The sequence below is a fragment of the Leptinotarsa decemlineata genome, unplaced genomic scaffold, assembly GCF_025532065.1.
Source record: "Leptinotarsa decemlineata unplaced genomic scaffold, Ldec_3_MD MMD2_tig00000010_RagTag_RagTag, whole genome shotgun sequence".
NCBI lineage: Eukaryota > Metazoa > Arthropoda > Insecta > Coleoptera > Chrysomelidae > Leptinotarsa > Leptinotarsa decemlineata.
Genome location: NW_027412538.1, coordinates 4,637,655 through 4,654,373, shown reverse-complemented (window position 1 = coordinate 4,654,373; position 16,719 = coordinate 4,637,655). Strand labels below are relative to the sequence as shown.

The 16,719-nt window shown below is 35.0% G+C and overlaps 1 protein-coding gene across 2 annotated transcripts in view; it reads left to right on the top strand.

Annotated features, from left to right (window-relative positions):
- Positions 1-16,719, top strand: part of side (motor axon guidance molcule sidestep) — a 249,718-nt gene that overhangs the window by 199,326 nt on the left and 33,673 nt on the right. For both annotated transcript variants that reach the window (XM_074171289.1, XM_074171290.1), the window contains 2 exons: positions 7,104-7,277; positions 10,129-10,320. In XM_074171289.1, the coding sequence (XP_074027390.1) occupies positions 7,104-7,277; positions 10,129-10,320 (366 nt within the window). The remainder of the gene's footprint in view (positions 1-7,103; positions 7,278-10,128; positions 10,321-16,719) is intronic.

Here is a 16,719-nt window from a genome sequence, read left to right as displayed (position 1 = left end):
TCCTAATAAGACTTTTCTGATCTATACATCTGCTTTATTGCCAAAAATGCTTTATTGAGTTTCTTGCAGACACCATCAATATGAGAGTTCCAATTCCAGGCTTCATCCACAATTGTTCCTAAAAATTTTACTTCTTGTGACATATCGATTTCATCAATAGAGAACAATGCATCTTGAGTATTATTATTTCTGTTATAAAATTTCACTGTCACTGATTTTGAGGTGTTCAAGACTAGTTGGTTGCGTTCACACCAAGAAGTGAATTCATCGATAATATTACTAATTTTGGTCACCACGTCGTCCATAGTATGCCCAGTGACTGTAACACAGTGGTGTCATCAGCAAACAACGTTATGTGGCATTGTCTCTCACATATTCAGGCAAATCATTGATAAATATAATGAACAATAATGGTCCTAAAACTGAGCCCTGAGGAACGTCCAGTTCAACAGCATGCTATCTGACATGGTGCCTCCATATTTGACTGACATACAGCGCCCCTCCATGTAGGAGCCTAACCATCTTAATACATTGTTTGGAAGACCGAGTCTAATCATTTCATTAGACAGAAAATTCCATGACACAGAGTCGAATGCCTTTGAAAAGTCACAGAATACAAAGTGAAAAGTCATATATATATATATATATATATATATATATATATATCTATATATATATATATATATATATATATATATATATATATATATATATATATATATATATACATATATGCTGAGAAAGTGATAAGAGGCTGTTTCTATGGAACAATTTTTCCTGAAACCATGCTGGTTGTTACATAATATGTTTTTATGGTGCACTGTTTGGAACTTTGGTGTAGTTATGTATATAACTGGAGTTTTTTCCCAACACTAAATCGTTATTTTTAACACCTCGACACGTGTTTCGATCACCAAGGAAGATTAAAACAGTTTTAATCTTCCTCTTTGAAGATGATCACTTGGTGATCGAAACACATGTCGAAGTGTTGAAACTAACGATTTGGTGTTGGGAAAAAACTCCGGTAATATACATAATATGTTGTTGATTTCTACATGCTCCCTTATTCTGGAGGCTACAATTTTCTCATACAATTTTGAGAGTGAGCATGAAAGAGAGACCTATCTATAGTTATCAATCTCAGCACGATTTTTTTTAATAGGGGAATTACCAAAGCCTTCTTGAATTCCTTCGGGAATTACCTTGATATGAAATACTGGTTTATCAAATAGGTAAGTGGATCAATTATAGCACTGATTATATCTTCAACTGTAATTATTGATATTTCATCAATGCCTGTCGACGTCACATGTTGTGAGAGGAAATCAAGAAAGCGGCCTGATCCAATCGTGTTATGCGACTCATGCCTAGGTATCTCTAACGAAGCCTCCGGGATACCAGGTTATGTTGAAGAGTTTGCAGACATAAACATACAGGGAGCTCCATGGATGTGGACTTCATTATACCCCATATTTCTGAGTACCAAAGAGACCACAAGTATAAACCGAGGAGCAGGGAGTAATAAAGTGATTGCCTGGCAACAACAACTACTCAGGAAGTCTCTACGAAGGTTACTGGAAAGTTCTAGGATGCCTCAACAGAACAAGGTTTGATCCACTGAGAATAGGTAATGAAAAATGGAGGAATCCAAGAAAACATAATTCATAACATTGGATCAAAGGATCAACGTACTCTCCTCAGCAAATGAAGACTTATTGGGCAATTATATATCATAGCTCATTATTGTTTGTGATAACAATGCGCACCACATGGCTTGTAACGGCATTGACTTCAATAAATGGAGTGAGCATTTACTACAGTTCATTATGGAATACTAGCGAACCACCTCCGGCTCTGCATGTTTGCAAATTCAATACTGAAAATGAATTCACCAATCAGAGATTTGAGGGCATGAAAAAACAGTGATGAGAAAGTAACTTTATTTTATGAACGCGCCTTTTACCTCCACGACAGGCACCTTAGTTGAACTATTGAAAATCTATTGCGGTTGTATCGCCAATAGCATATGCAGGAATAACTTCTGTGAAGAATCCTGCACTGATACCTGTCGGATATAATCCAACGCCCTTCGTGGTATTAGCCAGGGAAGTAGTTGTTTTCTGATAGGTGTCAGTCCATTAACCTACTGTGTAGGGAGTTAAGACTGGCCTGAACGAATGATTCTTTCAGATGATTTTCTTTCAAAGGATATGTTATGAGTCTCATATAATGAACTCCAGACGATACTTGCATATTCTTTCTTCGAACGTACTTGGGTCAAATTTATCAGCTTCATGGCCTTAATTTATGAAAGTTTCTGCAATTTCTAACAGTGAAAAAATAATTTCTGAGAGATCCTGAAACTTTTTGTGAAATATGTCTATCAAATGGTAATTTATGATCGAATTTCACCCCTAGGTCTTTGATCTCATTACATCTCAGCAGATCTGAATCCTGTATTACATATGGGAATATATAAACCTCTTTTTTTCGACTATAACTCACTACTTCAGAATTCTCCACATAGAGTTTCAATTCATTATTGCTACACCAAGCAACAAGAAATTCTTATTGATATTGAAGATTTACACAATCACCTACTTCCTTAATTATAGAAAATAATTTCAAGTCATCCGCGAAGCTAAACTTTCACATAAGTCAATAATGAACAATGAAAACAAGAGAGCACCTAGGTTGGAATCCTGAGGCATATCAAAAGAAGTTACATATGTTCTAAATTTATAACCGTTATAGGACACGAATTGTTTTTTACATGTCAGATAGGATTGCATCAGCTGACAGGCAGTATTCGAAAAACCGAAACTCATCAGTTTATTGAGCAAGATAACATGATCAATTTCATCAAATGCTTTAGAGAAATCCATGTATATAACATCAACTTGGCCATTGTTATCTAATGCTTCGGAAATAAATTGAGTAATAATGACTAGATTTGTAACAGTAGAACGCTTAGTAACAAAACCATGTTGATGTTAAGATAGTTGCCGTTGAACACAAGCATATATGCGATTATATGAAATAATATAAGGACCTGAAGTGAGGAGTGCACGAATGTGGTTGCTGCAATCACATATTATATATTCTCAATGGGATATTACGTTTTCAAATTCATTGAGTTCCACTTCAACTCATTTGGAATAAATACATAGTACAATGAAATGGAGATTTCAAATGGTATGTTATTCACAACTACCATGAAACTGTTTCATTACCAATATTTCCAAATGAGAATCAATGATCCCATTCAACTCCGGGGTTATATTACAGTAAGAACACTGAAAGTTTTATTCGCGCTATTACTTATCAAACGCGGTTTTGTTCTGTGGAATTTATAGCGTTTCATGTTCTATAAAAGGAAAATATTATGGCTCGGATCTGAGGTTTCCTTACGACTTTTTTTGCGGAAATAATACCCAGATTTATAGTCACATGCACCGAAAGAAATAGATGGAGGGATTCTGCTGACTTTTTAATTGTCTCTAAATTGTTATATGGCTCGGATCTGACAGGTATTACTTCGACATCATTATTTCAGTTGATTGCATCTAGAATGTCATTTAGAAAATGAAAAAGTCTAGCGTAACATCTCGATGGTTTATCAATATGAGTAGTGATATTTACCCAGCCTTCTTTCATCCAGTTGTACCACCCACTCCAATTCATACACAAAAGAAAAAATAACTGACGTGAAACATCCGGCAGCTGGTAGAAAAATATATAACTTCAAGTCTGACGATTTGAAAATTCAAGAGGAAAGTTCATCAGAAACTGTCACAATCTGTCTACTTTTTTTATACTTCTTCAAGTTTACATGGAAGGAAAACATATAGGGGAGATTTGAAAACATGCTTGGACTGTACTAGGGTGGTCTGAGAAGTTTTCGATTTCAACATGAAGAGAGCAACATTTTTTAATAAAAGCTAGTGAATATAGTTGTTCATCTGTTGACAGTTATTCACCAAATTTTCAGCCATTTTGGACGTGCAGTTGTTATGTAACATTCGTTTTGTGTAGGTTCATGTGAGTATATTTATGAAAATAGTCGAAATCGAGTATAGAGCTGTCACTAAATATTTGTTTTTGAAAGGCAATACGCCTATGCAAATCATGGATGAAGTGGATTCTGTATATAGGGACACTGCACTACACATTTGGATTCCAGGACATCAGCTGCGGCTGATGTCCTGGCATCAGCTCCAGAAGAAGGTTGCATATCAATATAGAATTGATTTCGAATTGAAGTGAAACTAACCAAGTATTCTCCAAAGAGATGAATGTCTCAGAACCGAATATTATAATGTCAGGACAGACAGTTCCGTTTGGAACCAGAGAACTGTACACACCTCAGTAACTTTTGATGCTTCAAAGAGCTCAGATCAAACCTTATTTGGAGTATTGTTACCAAGTATGGAGCTCCGACCCTAAGCATACCCTGAAACTGCTGGATTCCATCCAGAAATGAGTCATTCGTCAGATTGAAGACGCGAACATCACTGGCAACCTTGATAATCTGTAATATTGAAGAAAGGTTGGGGATTTGTCTCTCATCTATAAATACTTTTACGCGGAGAGTTCCACCAAGAGCGGCACACACAGAAATACGCGACGGACTGTGGCTACTCATCGTTTTGTGGTTCAGCTCAGTACACCTAAAACTCCACTGTTCAAGAAGTCTCCCATTCAGAGAATTGCGTTCATGTGAAATGAACTTCCTGAAAACATTTTTCCAGATGGATTTTATCTTTTAAATTCAATGTGATTCGGTACTCTCGCACTGGCCCCGCTCCTAAAGCGCCTGTAGTGCTTGTGTTTTTTCTTAAAAAAATTGATAAATGAGTCGTGAGGATATGACTAATGGATATATTTTCAAATATGGTATATTTTTCATAAACTTTTCCTTCGAGTAGACAAATTGAATGAATAATATTGTATTTCCTAGAGTTATCTACCTAGAGTATCAGTAGCAATTTGGCGTAATATTCCAATCTCACCCAATGCTAGAAAAAATCTCATTATGCGTTGCTTTCGTCGTAACAGTCATAGTCTCTTGAATTTCGTCTTCGATACTTTCCAAATGCATAAATGCTTCCGATATATCACACATTAGATTCGTCAAACTATTTGATGTCCTCTGGAAATTTCCTCTTTCAATTGATTCGAATCGATATGTGGATGATACATCTTTACTTTTTTTCGTTTCTTATCATAACAATTTTTTTCCGTTTTTATCATTGTCCATAATGTTAGACATTTCGAGACATTGTCGAAAAAATTAGTCAATAATAATTCTCTCCATGCATCTGAGATTGAAGTAACGGCTCAAAGATATACGTTTTGATAGTGAAATTGAGGTTTCTCTAGAGAACATTTAGCACGGACGGCAGATAATGGTAATAAATATACAATTGTAACGGTCAAGGAACGTAAAGACTGAGTGGAATTCCTTGTAGTTGTCGAGCAGAAGCTGACCTGAATGACTATTACGTGCAAAATAGTTAGTTCCATCCATGCCCATCGCCTCTGAAGTGAGGTTTCACTGGAGGTCACATGTTTCCAGAGTTGGAAATGACTATATAATAAAAATCCGAATGGTGCACTTTTTCGTGCACTATTTGGATTTTTTTTGTTTGCATCTCATTTGTAATAATCATCATATCATGACAGGTGGTCTAAGTACAGCTATACCATTGTGAACAGATATACAATAGTTCAAAATTACTTCAAGCTCCTTCATCAATAGGTTAGGTAAGGTCCAAAGTGAGTGAGTTTATTCGACCCTCCTCCGCAACTCGCAAGGGTTTATTGTGGCTCACACTTATTCACACTCGACCAAATAGACCCAGCTTCTTAACGAAGTCGATTAGTTTGTATGGTGAATGGTCTTTTAGGTCAGATAGTAAAAGTGCGCCTCTGCCGAACTCTAAAAACCTGATTCGGTCCCCAGCGGGGCAGGCACAACGTATATGCTCTGCTGTTTCATCGTTGATGAGGTAGTCTAATAGTCAAGGTGCAAGATTCCCACCTTGATACCCGCGAAAACCTTTTCATATGAGTGTTTTTCCACGTCAGCTTCACCTGACGATGCCTTAGATTCAATTGTGCAAAAATCAAAACCAAGGCTTTTTCACCTCTAGAATTGGTGAATCATCACTTGAGCGCAAACGTTTGCTAACCTGCTCATGAGGGGTTTATTCATCCACCTTAGACATATTCTGTGTACGCCACTCAAGAATTTGGTTCAAGACGGTTTTATAAGGTACCCCGCTCTTGAGGAGACGATTCAGTCGTTTACTGGCTGCACCACCGAAAGTTTTTGTAGGTTCAGTCATTGTTGGAGTTGGGGAGTTGAGAAGCTGTCGCTACTGAACTAAATTCACAGGGAGGTTAGTTGGAGTTGTAAACTCGACATCCATATCCTCTATAAACTCAGCGTCAGAAAGAATTTTTAAATTTACTCTGTCCATAAAAGTCCAACGAGTAGGTAATGAAAGAATGTCTATCACGGCAGAGCCCCGCATCACCGTTACAAGGTAATGCTACGACGAGATGCCGCCCGGTATCTCGAAGGTTCCGTAGCGACAGCTGATAGGCTCAATGTCATTTTTCCTCTCGGCATGGATACACTCACCTTAAGACTACGCCATCGTTAGAATGCCATACAGTTAGGAAATAATAGAACCACAAAGATTCTGTTATTCCCATATCGAGCGGTGCTACGTGGAAGCAGGCAGTGGAAGACGAATGAGGACAGCCAATCCGCCCTTCATTAGTAATAAACAATCCAATGAATAATGAAGATCACTTGACTCGATATCCACTTATCATAAGGTCAGTCACTATTTTGAATATACCGTTTACTCCAAAAGCAGAAAATTTGAAGTTCACAATCTTATCGAATGAGAATAAATTTCATTAACAGAGTTCCAATAATGATAATATGAGAGAAATACTAATATAATTATAATACAGCCAGCTATCAATGCACAGCCAACTGAAAATAGATCCCCATTCAAAGTCCCAATACTAAGCAAACTCCCAAATATTTTTTAATATTTTTCTTTACAAACTTATAATGTTTTCAGAGGCTCCCGAATCCCCGAAAAGTTGCACACTTCGAAACGCGTCACATGGAGACGGTCTAGAAGTATCGTGTATTGCAGGAAAGGACGGAGGTCTGCATCAAAGTTTTGTTCTGGAAGTTTCAGACACTTCCGCTCCTCACAATCCTGCAGGTATAACAACCCTCAGCGATCAAGGTCAGTATACAAACTTTACTACAGAGAAATTTTTCTTCATGATACTGGAGTTGGAGAATTATTATCTGAATATCACATTTTCTATTTTTGTTTTGTATTTTTCGATAGTGAGAATTAGGATGTGAAATGAATCTAATAAAAAAAAATCCCATGTCATAACTAAAACACTGATTGTCAACACGCGTTTTGCAAAGCGACTAATCATCACGTAATTAACTGAAACTGAATTCTCAAAACCAATTAATTCACTTTGATATTCATGTGGATATAATTTTGATGATGGAAGTCACTTAATGATTGTAATTGAATGTGGTCTAGATAATGTGTTTTGTGTCTCAATTACCAAAAGGGTCCTGCTTATCAGAAGGGCACCAAGCGACATCTGTGTGGTCTCGAAAAAACACCTTCTGAAGTTGCAACATGCAGACACTGACTTAATTACCTTCAAATGACAATATTCATTTATGATTGAAATTAATAATAATTAAAATTTCCTGTTTTTCTGGCCAAAGCATTTCTAGATTTGAATTGAAATTTGATTGCGTTTTTTTTTAAACTCTTAATCTGAATCTTAATTTCTTTTGATTTATCATTATTATTATCAGTTCATTTAAAAAAGATAGTGAAAGGCTCTTCTTTTGTTATTTTTATAACTCTGGTTTTGAGCCAACTAACATTTTCTCTGTTTTGGAGTTGTTTTCTGTTAACACCTGCACGTTCTATTGCTTGTACCGACAAAAAGTCTTCTTTCTTCATTTCTGTTACAGTTAATGGTTTTTCATGTAGGCAATGCTTCATTATCTTTATGTAAGTAATCATTACCAGTATAAATCCTTCGATTCATTTTTATTGCCTTTTCAATAAACTATCTGACCATATTCTCAGCGATTTTGTGTTTGAAATGAGATGATTTTCAATGAACTTCTTCGGTACAGATCCAACTTCCTGGAACCTCACTCAGGTGTCCCCTCTTTCCATACGAAGCAGTATTCATTTTTTCACAATGGACACCTTTATCGTTCAGCCAGAGTTGCCTTTTATTGGAAACTAGGTTTGTGGGGATATTAGGCAGTGGTAGAGTTTTTTCCATGTTTTATTACGGCTTCGACAATTGCATCTGTAAATTTGTTTTTGCCTCCTTGTTGCTCACCTCTCCCATCTCTGATGGTTCCATCTCTCAATTTCGAAACAGCAGTGTTGATTCTCTCAGATGAAATCCTTAAGCTTATTTCAAAATAGTTTCACACAAAGTCTGGTTTTTTAAATGGTATAACCTAATATGGGATCGGTTCTCGGAATTTTAACCTCTTTTCCGTTCAATGTCTTCTTCTTTGATATTGGCTGCAATGAACGAAGTTTGTGAATCATAATTCGCTTGTTTATGAAATTCATCAAAGATATTTCTTCTGTCATCATCTGAAAAAAGTGTATGACACCTCTTCTTGCATGAACATTCGTTATTCTCAATAAAATATTTTGAATGAACTGGTTTTTATTGCTGTGTTGAAGCTTACTTTTTGTCTTAAATGTCTGACCTATACATTTTTTTCCTCACCTTCTTCGGTCGTCCTGTGGAAGTTTCCATTATGTTTCCATCATCTTCAAGTTCATTTTCAGGCATGGGAATGCAGTCAAGATCATCTGCAACTTCTACTTCTACTTCGAAATTTAGTCTTCAAATACATTAAGTGTCTCGTCAAGTAGTAGGAAGAGTCGTGAAAGGTAGCGACCTCCAGCAGAGATTCTTTCAAGAGAAGAAATATGTCAAAATCTAACAAATGGTTTCATCAAAATTCTATGGATATAAAACTTTATAGAAATATCGATAATAATAAAATTTACTTACCCTTTTGGCATCTTTAATTTCGGGTTCTTTCCTGTTTTCTCCTTCTTCGGAATCTAATGCCATCTGTACCAATTTTCTTCCGCGATTCATGACTTCTGACCAAAATATACCGTTAATACACTGTCGATAAAACACTGATTGCCGTTGATTATAATAATCATTCACCAAATATAGATCGGTGATTACTGAATATATAAGTGACCTGCGAAAACAACCCCAGACGACTGAAAATGTGGAAAAATAGTGAATTCCCTCATGAACGATTATGAACAAACGTAACCGACTAGGAAGTGAACAATAATCAGAAGAGAACCAAGTCACAAGGAAGAGTCCGAGCGATATTGCAACTCGTTTTGTTGAATATCAAATCGGAACCAGGCATTTGGGTCCTTTCTGATTCATTATGTATCTGTAATGATCCACTTAGATCCCAGTGCAAGGTCATTATTCAAGTGAAAATACACATCTGGCGCTTGGATCTGTTCAGAAACATGACCCATGGGGACTTATTTGTCGTATAGTGACATAAACTCATTTCTACAAAAATGACGCTTGGTTCCTTTCTGATAAGCATTATCCTATTGAAGATATGTTAAAAATACTTGTTATGAGTCCTTATATTTTTCTAATTGTAATTTTTACTTGAGAGACTAAACAACGTGCATTGTGAAATGGGATATTTGTCACTGTTATTGATTTCATTCCACATTTTCCGATTTCTGATCTTCCAATGTCCTTTGAAAGCGTGTTCCCATATGCTGGTTAGTCTCAGTTTTTCTTGAGTAACATTCAAAATCTTGAATTGATTCTGAGTGAAATTCGAAATCCAAAACAAAAAATCAATTAATTTTTGCATTAAAAGTTATATAACGATTCCGAAATTTCACTAGAACATTGCATACACTCACAATGTAATCAAAACTAATGTACAGAAATGAAAAATTGATGAAATTCCTCACCAGGAAAAACACCATTATCAGATTGAATTTTAAAATATGTCTACAGGTGATCTTCCGCCTCCAAAATACCGTGTTCTAGGCGAACGCCCTGTATTTCGACTCCACAGTTTGGAGCCAGGAAGAGAATACCAAGTAGCTGTGTATGCTGAGAACGCTAAAGGAAAAAGTACTCCCCCTGTAGTTTTACCTAATGTTCGAGTTGAATCGGATGTGACATTTGAAATATCTGAAGACGAAGGTAGGTGAAACTGTTAGTATTCATTGATGTTCCACATACCCAATCATTAATGAATCAACCAGAGTAGGTATGAATCAATTGAAAATTTGAATATCATCATGAACATTTCGCCAATTCATTGAATCGACATGTAATAAACTAATTACCCATTTTCAAATCTGAAAACTGATTAAGGAGACGTGAAGGATTCAATTATATTCATTAACAACCATATTTGATGAAGACAATGAAAGTAATTCACACTGTGAAAGCCATGCACCTAGATGTAAATTTTATGGCTGTCAGTTTTAGTGCTGGTAAAATAAGGAGTGTATCGCTGTTGAACTCAATTTTGGTGGCCTAGATTTCAAATCGTCATAATATTATCGGTTTGAAAGAAATAACAGTTCGAAGATATATTTTATCAACATGGCTTTTGAATAGTGATGGTAGTGGTGTTCTCTAACACTTAGCTGATTCGGTTATCCGTTTCGAAAAATAAAAAAATTATAATACGGTTTTATTGAAAAAAAAAATTGATAATAATTATGTTGATTATGTTTAAAACTGAAAAATATTTCAGAGGGTTCTAGGTAGCAATCGTGTAGCAATCTAGATAGCACTACCTCAGCAATCCACGGTATTGATCAGATAAAAAATGAGATGAGTATCTGTATAATTTGTAATTCTGTAAGGTGTAGTTCATGAAATTAATATGGGTCTTCATCAAGTAATGGCTGAATTAATCAGAAGGATGTTTTTATATAAGTCCTTAAATTGTTAAAACCTATTTTTTAACTTCATTTCCTATAGTCTCGTGTCGAAGATGAAATAATGAATTGCGTAGTTTATAGACAAAATCATTTTCAACATTAAATAAAATCAAAACATTGAAAGACTTGCCAATTTCAGAATTGAAATCAATTTCAACTGATATATAAAGCAACATGCAATCTCTCATTATATTTGCTACTGACAAATTCATAACCATATTATCGAAAACTTTCCATATCAACCAGATTGTATGTCTCAAAGTTTCTACACAGAAACAATTCCTTTCATTCATTGCATATTGTAAAATTATTAATGGATGTATAAATAACCCGGGCATTTCGAATAACTTTATATAGTCTATTCATTCCCAATTGGAACGTCAATAAAAATAAGAGTACAGTCATAAACATTTCTTGCCTGTGGCCCCTAGTCGCCCAGATAGTTAGTAAACGTGCTATCAAATATAGTTGAGGAGTAAAGGCTCGGCTAACTGGACTGTCTGAATACAAATTTTTTGTTCGTTTCACAATATTTCTTTATCAGTGCCGTGTGTTCGTGGGATTAGGTGAGGTAGTGAGTGGTTTTGCAAACCGATTTTTGAAAACTTTTTCCAGAGATGAGTTACCCTAACACCAAACTGATATTTTTGCACTCGACGCGCGTTTCGCTAACAAGGTTAGCATCTTCAAGAGAAGCAAATTGATACTGAATCTGAAGACAATGGTTAGCTGTTTATATACCTAAACTTTTTTGGTACGATGTGGACTTCGTTGTTCAATGATGATTATCCTAATTGATTTTTCGGTAATTAACTAGTAGAACCACTACCTGCAAATTAATTTGTCCGCTTTCTAATCTATTGTTTCGATGTTATTGATTCGATGTGTGAAACACGTGGTCATATTCTCTTACATTTGCCTCCATACTATTGTGTGTTCAATCCACAAAAGATTGGCCACAATGGGTCACAATGAAAGAAAGCTTGCCGAAATGTAATCAGTCACCGACTTTGAATGCTGTAGTGCTTGACAATATAAGGCGAGTGGTTGATGAAGTAGGTAATAGTGATGTGTGGCCCACGTTATAGAAGAAGAGAACAAATATTATGTGCAAAATTCCATAAACTCGATCGTTATTCAACCCGATGATGATTCCACCTCATCCGAATATAGCGAAGAAGAATTTTGATTTTTTCAGCAATTTTGTTGGCCTCCATTATTTTATAAAAATATGTTTGACGAGAATTCGGTGTGATTATTTGTGTTTTCATTGTTTTTGACTCGGAAATCAACTACCTTAAATTACCCATAGTGGAAAAATTCAGTCGAGATAATTTTTTCATGGGGTCATCAATTGCTATGATTGTAAAAATAAATAATTGAAAAACTACCACTGAAAAATAATATGATTGTTCCAATTGGTATTGGAAATACTATACTAGTTTAAATGATAATTGTTAATTTGAAGTATATTTTGGCGAAGGAGACGTTGGCGGAGGGTTCGTTGCTAATATTTTCCGCCAAAAAATTGAAACAAAATATTTTCTAACCATTGTCGTATTTTTCATTGAGGAAAAGACTAACTAATACATTTATTTTCCTCAAATTGATAAAACATATAGAAATAGTCACTTATAATACAAAGAATAAACAATTCTTCCAATGTATAAAAAGCATTGTCGAGTGTTTTAGGAATCACACGTTAAAAGGTAAGACCTCGTTATTACTCAGCTCGCACAAGTTTCTCAACTTCTGAGAGTTGTCGTTCGTATGGGGGCGACAGCTGATTAACGGAAAAGCAGATTTTTTTAAACAGATTTTAAATATATTCTCAAGCGAGTTTTAAAAATAGTAATAATGGCGGAACTATTTCTTTAGGTAGTTTATTTAAAATCCTTTCAAATATTCAGAAGATTTCGGAGATACGACATGTTTACAGTAGGGAATGTAGAAATCAGCACAATTCCTCGTATTATAACTATGGATTCTAGTAAACTTATTTTTATTTGTGTATACGTATACACACATTTCTAAAATTAAAATACTTGTCATTGTTGAAATTTTTGATTCTTTAAAAATCGGTCTACAGGATGCTTTGCTTGGGGTATCGCAAATAATTTTTAAAATGCGTTTTTGTGCAATAAATACGTCTGGTGCTCGGGTGGAAACACCCCAGGAACCTGCTATATCGTAATCGGGAGGCCTCTTGTGCATGATATTATACAAATAATTGTTTACGTAACAAAATAATCTTAATATTTCGAAACATACGACATAATGAGTTCAATTTTGGAATCAAATTGGTACAATGTTCTTTCCAGTTCAAACCAGCGTCTATTGTAATTCCAAGAAATTTAACTGATGAAGTAGGCTTAATCAAGATTTCATCAGTTTTTATTGTTACAGTTTTGCATTGTTTTTGGTAGTTGTGGAATCGAAATATATTTGTCTTATTACTGTTGAAATAGAGAGACACCATGAAATGAGGTTACCAACCGTAGTTGTACACTTTTGTTTCAAGCTATTTTCACATTTGTCAGAGACAAATATATTGGTGTCATCTGCATATTTAATATTCTATATATTTAGCTGGCAAAATATTCGATGTTATCCATGTCATTCGTGTAGAATAAAAATGAAATTGGTCCCAAAACAGAGCCTTGGGGAACGCCCATAGAGACATTTTGATATGCAGATATACTAACAAACTGTTTTCTGTGGGTCAAAAAACTCCGTATCCAGTCGAGTGAATACTCCACGAATACCATATTTGTGCAATTTAGACAAGAGTACCTCATGCTGAATACATTCAAATGCCCTGGTGAGATCACAGAAGATCCCAACAATTTTTCATAAAATGACAACATCGCACTCTGAATTGGAAGGAAACCAGTTGGTTATCTAAGAAGACCCTATGATTTAATGCAAAATTCATAAGTCTTTGTCTATAAGAATATTCAAAAACCTTGGAAAAGCAGGATGTGACAGTAATGGCCCTATAATTTTCAAAATTTGCTGGATTTTGCTTTTTGTATACTGGAATTACTTTGCCGATTTTTAATAAAGATGGAAAATGTTAATAACAATTCCTTTTGCTTCTTTGCAGATGCATGCAAATCCGAAAGAGAAATGACAAGGACAATAACTGGCCTATACAAAATTCTCAAATCTCTCTGATAATTCGTCCTACGAAACACGTGTATACCGTTCCATTTACAGCTCTTGCTGTAGACATGCAGAACGCGTATTCGGTTATTGTTAGTGTCTCCTTTAATTAAATTAGCCTTTTCCCCAGCGACCTTCCGCTCTTCTGGAGGGTTGCAAGGGGCACTTCAAACTCGACATCGAAGGTTTACCGCTCTGCTGTTGGTGCTCAGTTCCACCGCTTTGTCCCTTGTTTTACCATGCATCTGCCAATGTAATGACTCGTTAAGATATATGTATATCGTGTGGAAAGGGACTCTTGATGGTTGGGAGTGGTTGAAACCGAATGGGAATGTAAACGATACCTAAATAGATTCTTGACATTTCCCCTCCCTAATGATTAGCGGACGATACATTCTTACATGAGAAGTACACTCACATGTAAAATTTTTCAAACTCCTTATATTTTTCAAAATGAAACTGATGAAACTGGTTTCTGAGGAAAGTGGATGTCAGTTTTTATCAACATGCTATTGAGTTAGGTGATGCTGTACAGCGTGTTTCGGTGCTAGAGAAGAATTTCATTCCAATTTCGAAAAACTATTTATGTCCTCATTCACTCCTCATTATTACCCAACCATTGTCTTTTCAGTATTTTCTACCGAAAAAAATCTGCTTTTGAAAACAATAGTACCCTGGGTTTTGAAAGTCTGTCCATGTATTCTACCATGGAAAATGAACTACTACTATGGAAAATAAACCTATGCTACTCAAAGTTATTCTCAAATCACGAAAAGATGCTTTGAATATTTTAAAGAACAGTCGGATTAAATTACCAAATTACCAGTGATCAAACAAAGAAGCATCGGGAATACTACATGAAAATGAAGAGTCAGCTGCATGAAATGGAAAAAAATGGTGATTTCTCAAAAACAATTGAATATGTTGACAATAAACCTACTTCAGTAAATAAAACTATGATGGCTACATCAAGAAACAAGTGAAGCTTCCTAATATACAGTATCATAGTGATATCATTTATTTGAACATTCAGAGTATCTTAGCAAATAAAAACGAGCTTATAGTAAGAATCTTATGTTATAATCCTGTTTCAGTGCTATTAAGTAAAACCCGTACAACTGGAGATATAGAGGATTCAGAAATTTATCTCCCAAACTATAATTGTGTCCTTTGTGATTTGATGTCCAGAGACACAGGAGGGGTTATACTGTATATAAGAACAGATATAAAATTTTCGATATATAAAACATTTATACTGGTGTAGAGCTGTAAGGGTTACTTCAAATGAACAAATCTACATAATTGTCTGTCTTTACCACTCGCCAAATTCCAGTCATTCTGTATTCTTGAGTGATTTTGAAAATATGTGTGAAACTTTGTTTTATCCTAAATATAAAAGTTTATTTGCTGGAGACTTCAACTTGAATTTCCTTAGTAATGAATATTGTTGCACAAAAATGAAAAACTATGTTGAACATGCTTGGAATTGAACAAACTGTAACTCAAATAACCAGGTGTGCTCAATAAAGCAATACCATTGTTGACTATGTACTCACCAATTTTGATGTTAATACTGTCGTTCATGATTCCCCAAAGTTAACTGATCATTCATTAATAACAGTCAATTTGAGTAATTGCAATATAAATGTAGCACAAAATATCACAAAAACATACAGAAACCTCAATGATTGTAATATGGACAAGATTAACTTGAGTTTGATATCATGTAACTTTTTGTTGAGCTGTGTTGATATAGATATATTTAATGAAGACTTCAAAAGTCAGTGTGAGTCAGTAGCTGACTCAATTGCACCAAAAAGATCATACACTTTGAAGTCAAATAGTGTACCATGGTATGACGACGAGGTTAAAATACATTGTGACGAAAGAGATTCGGCTTCAAGATATTCAAAAATAATAGAACTGGAGAAAATTGGAACCACTATAAATTTCTTCGAAATAAATGTGTGAATTTACTGAAACTCAAAGAAAAAGAAAAACTATTATGATAAAATTGATCAAAATAGGTCAAATCCGAGGATCATGTGGAAAACACTCAAACAGCTTGTAAGTCCAAAAACTAATACTGATAGTATTTATTTTAAAATAAATGGTCAGTCAGTCATCCATAAAAATAAACTAGATATTGCAGAATCATTCAACAATTTTTTTATTGATAGCGCACAAGAAATTGTGAACACTATTGATTAATCTAATTCACTTCATGAGAACAATGTTATATCGATTAACAACTCCTTCGAGAAATTCAAAGTGTTGGAGTTAGGAGATCTGTCTAAATTGATGAACGGAGTGGAAATGAAATACGGCAGTGAAATACTCAATTGCAAACTTATTAAAAAAACGTTAGGGAGTATAGGACATGTATTGTTGTATTTAATAAATACATCTTTGAGCACTGGCAGATTCCCGAAGGAGCTCAAGACCAGTGTCCTTGTGCCAATTCTGAAACTCCTTAACACAA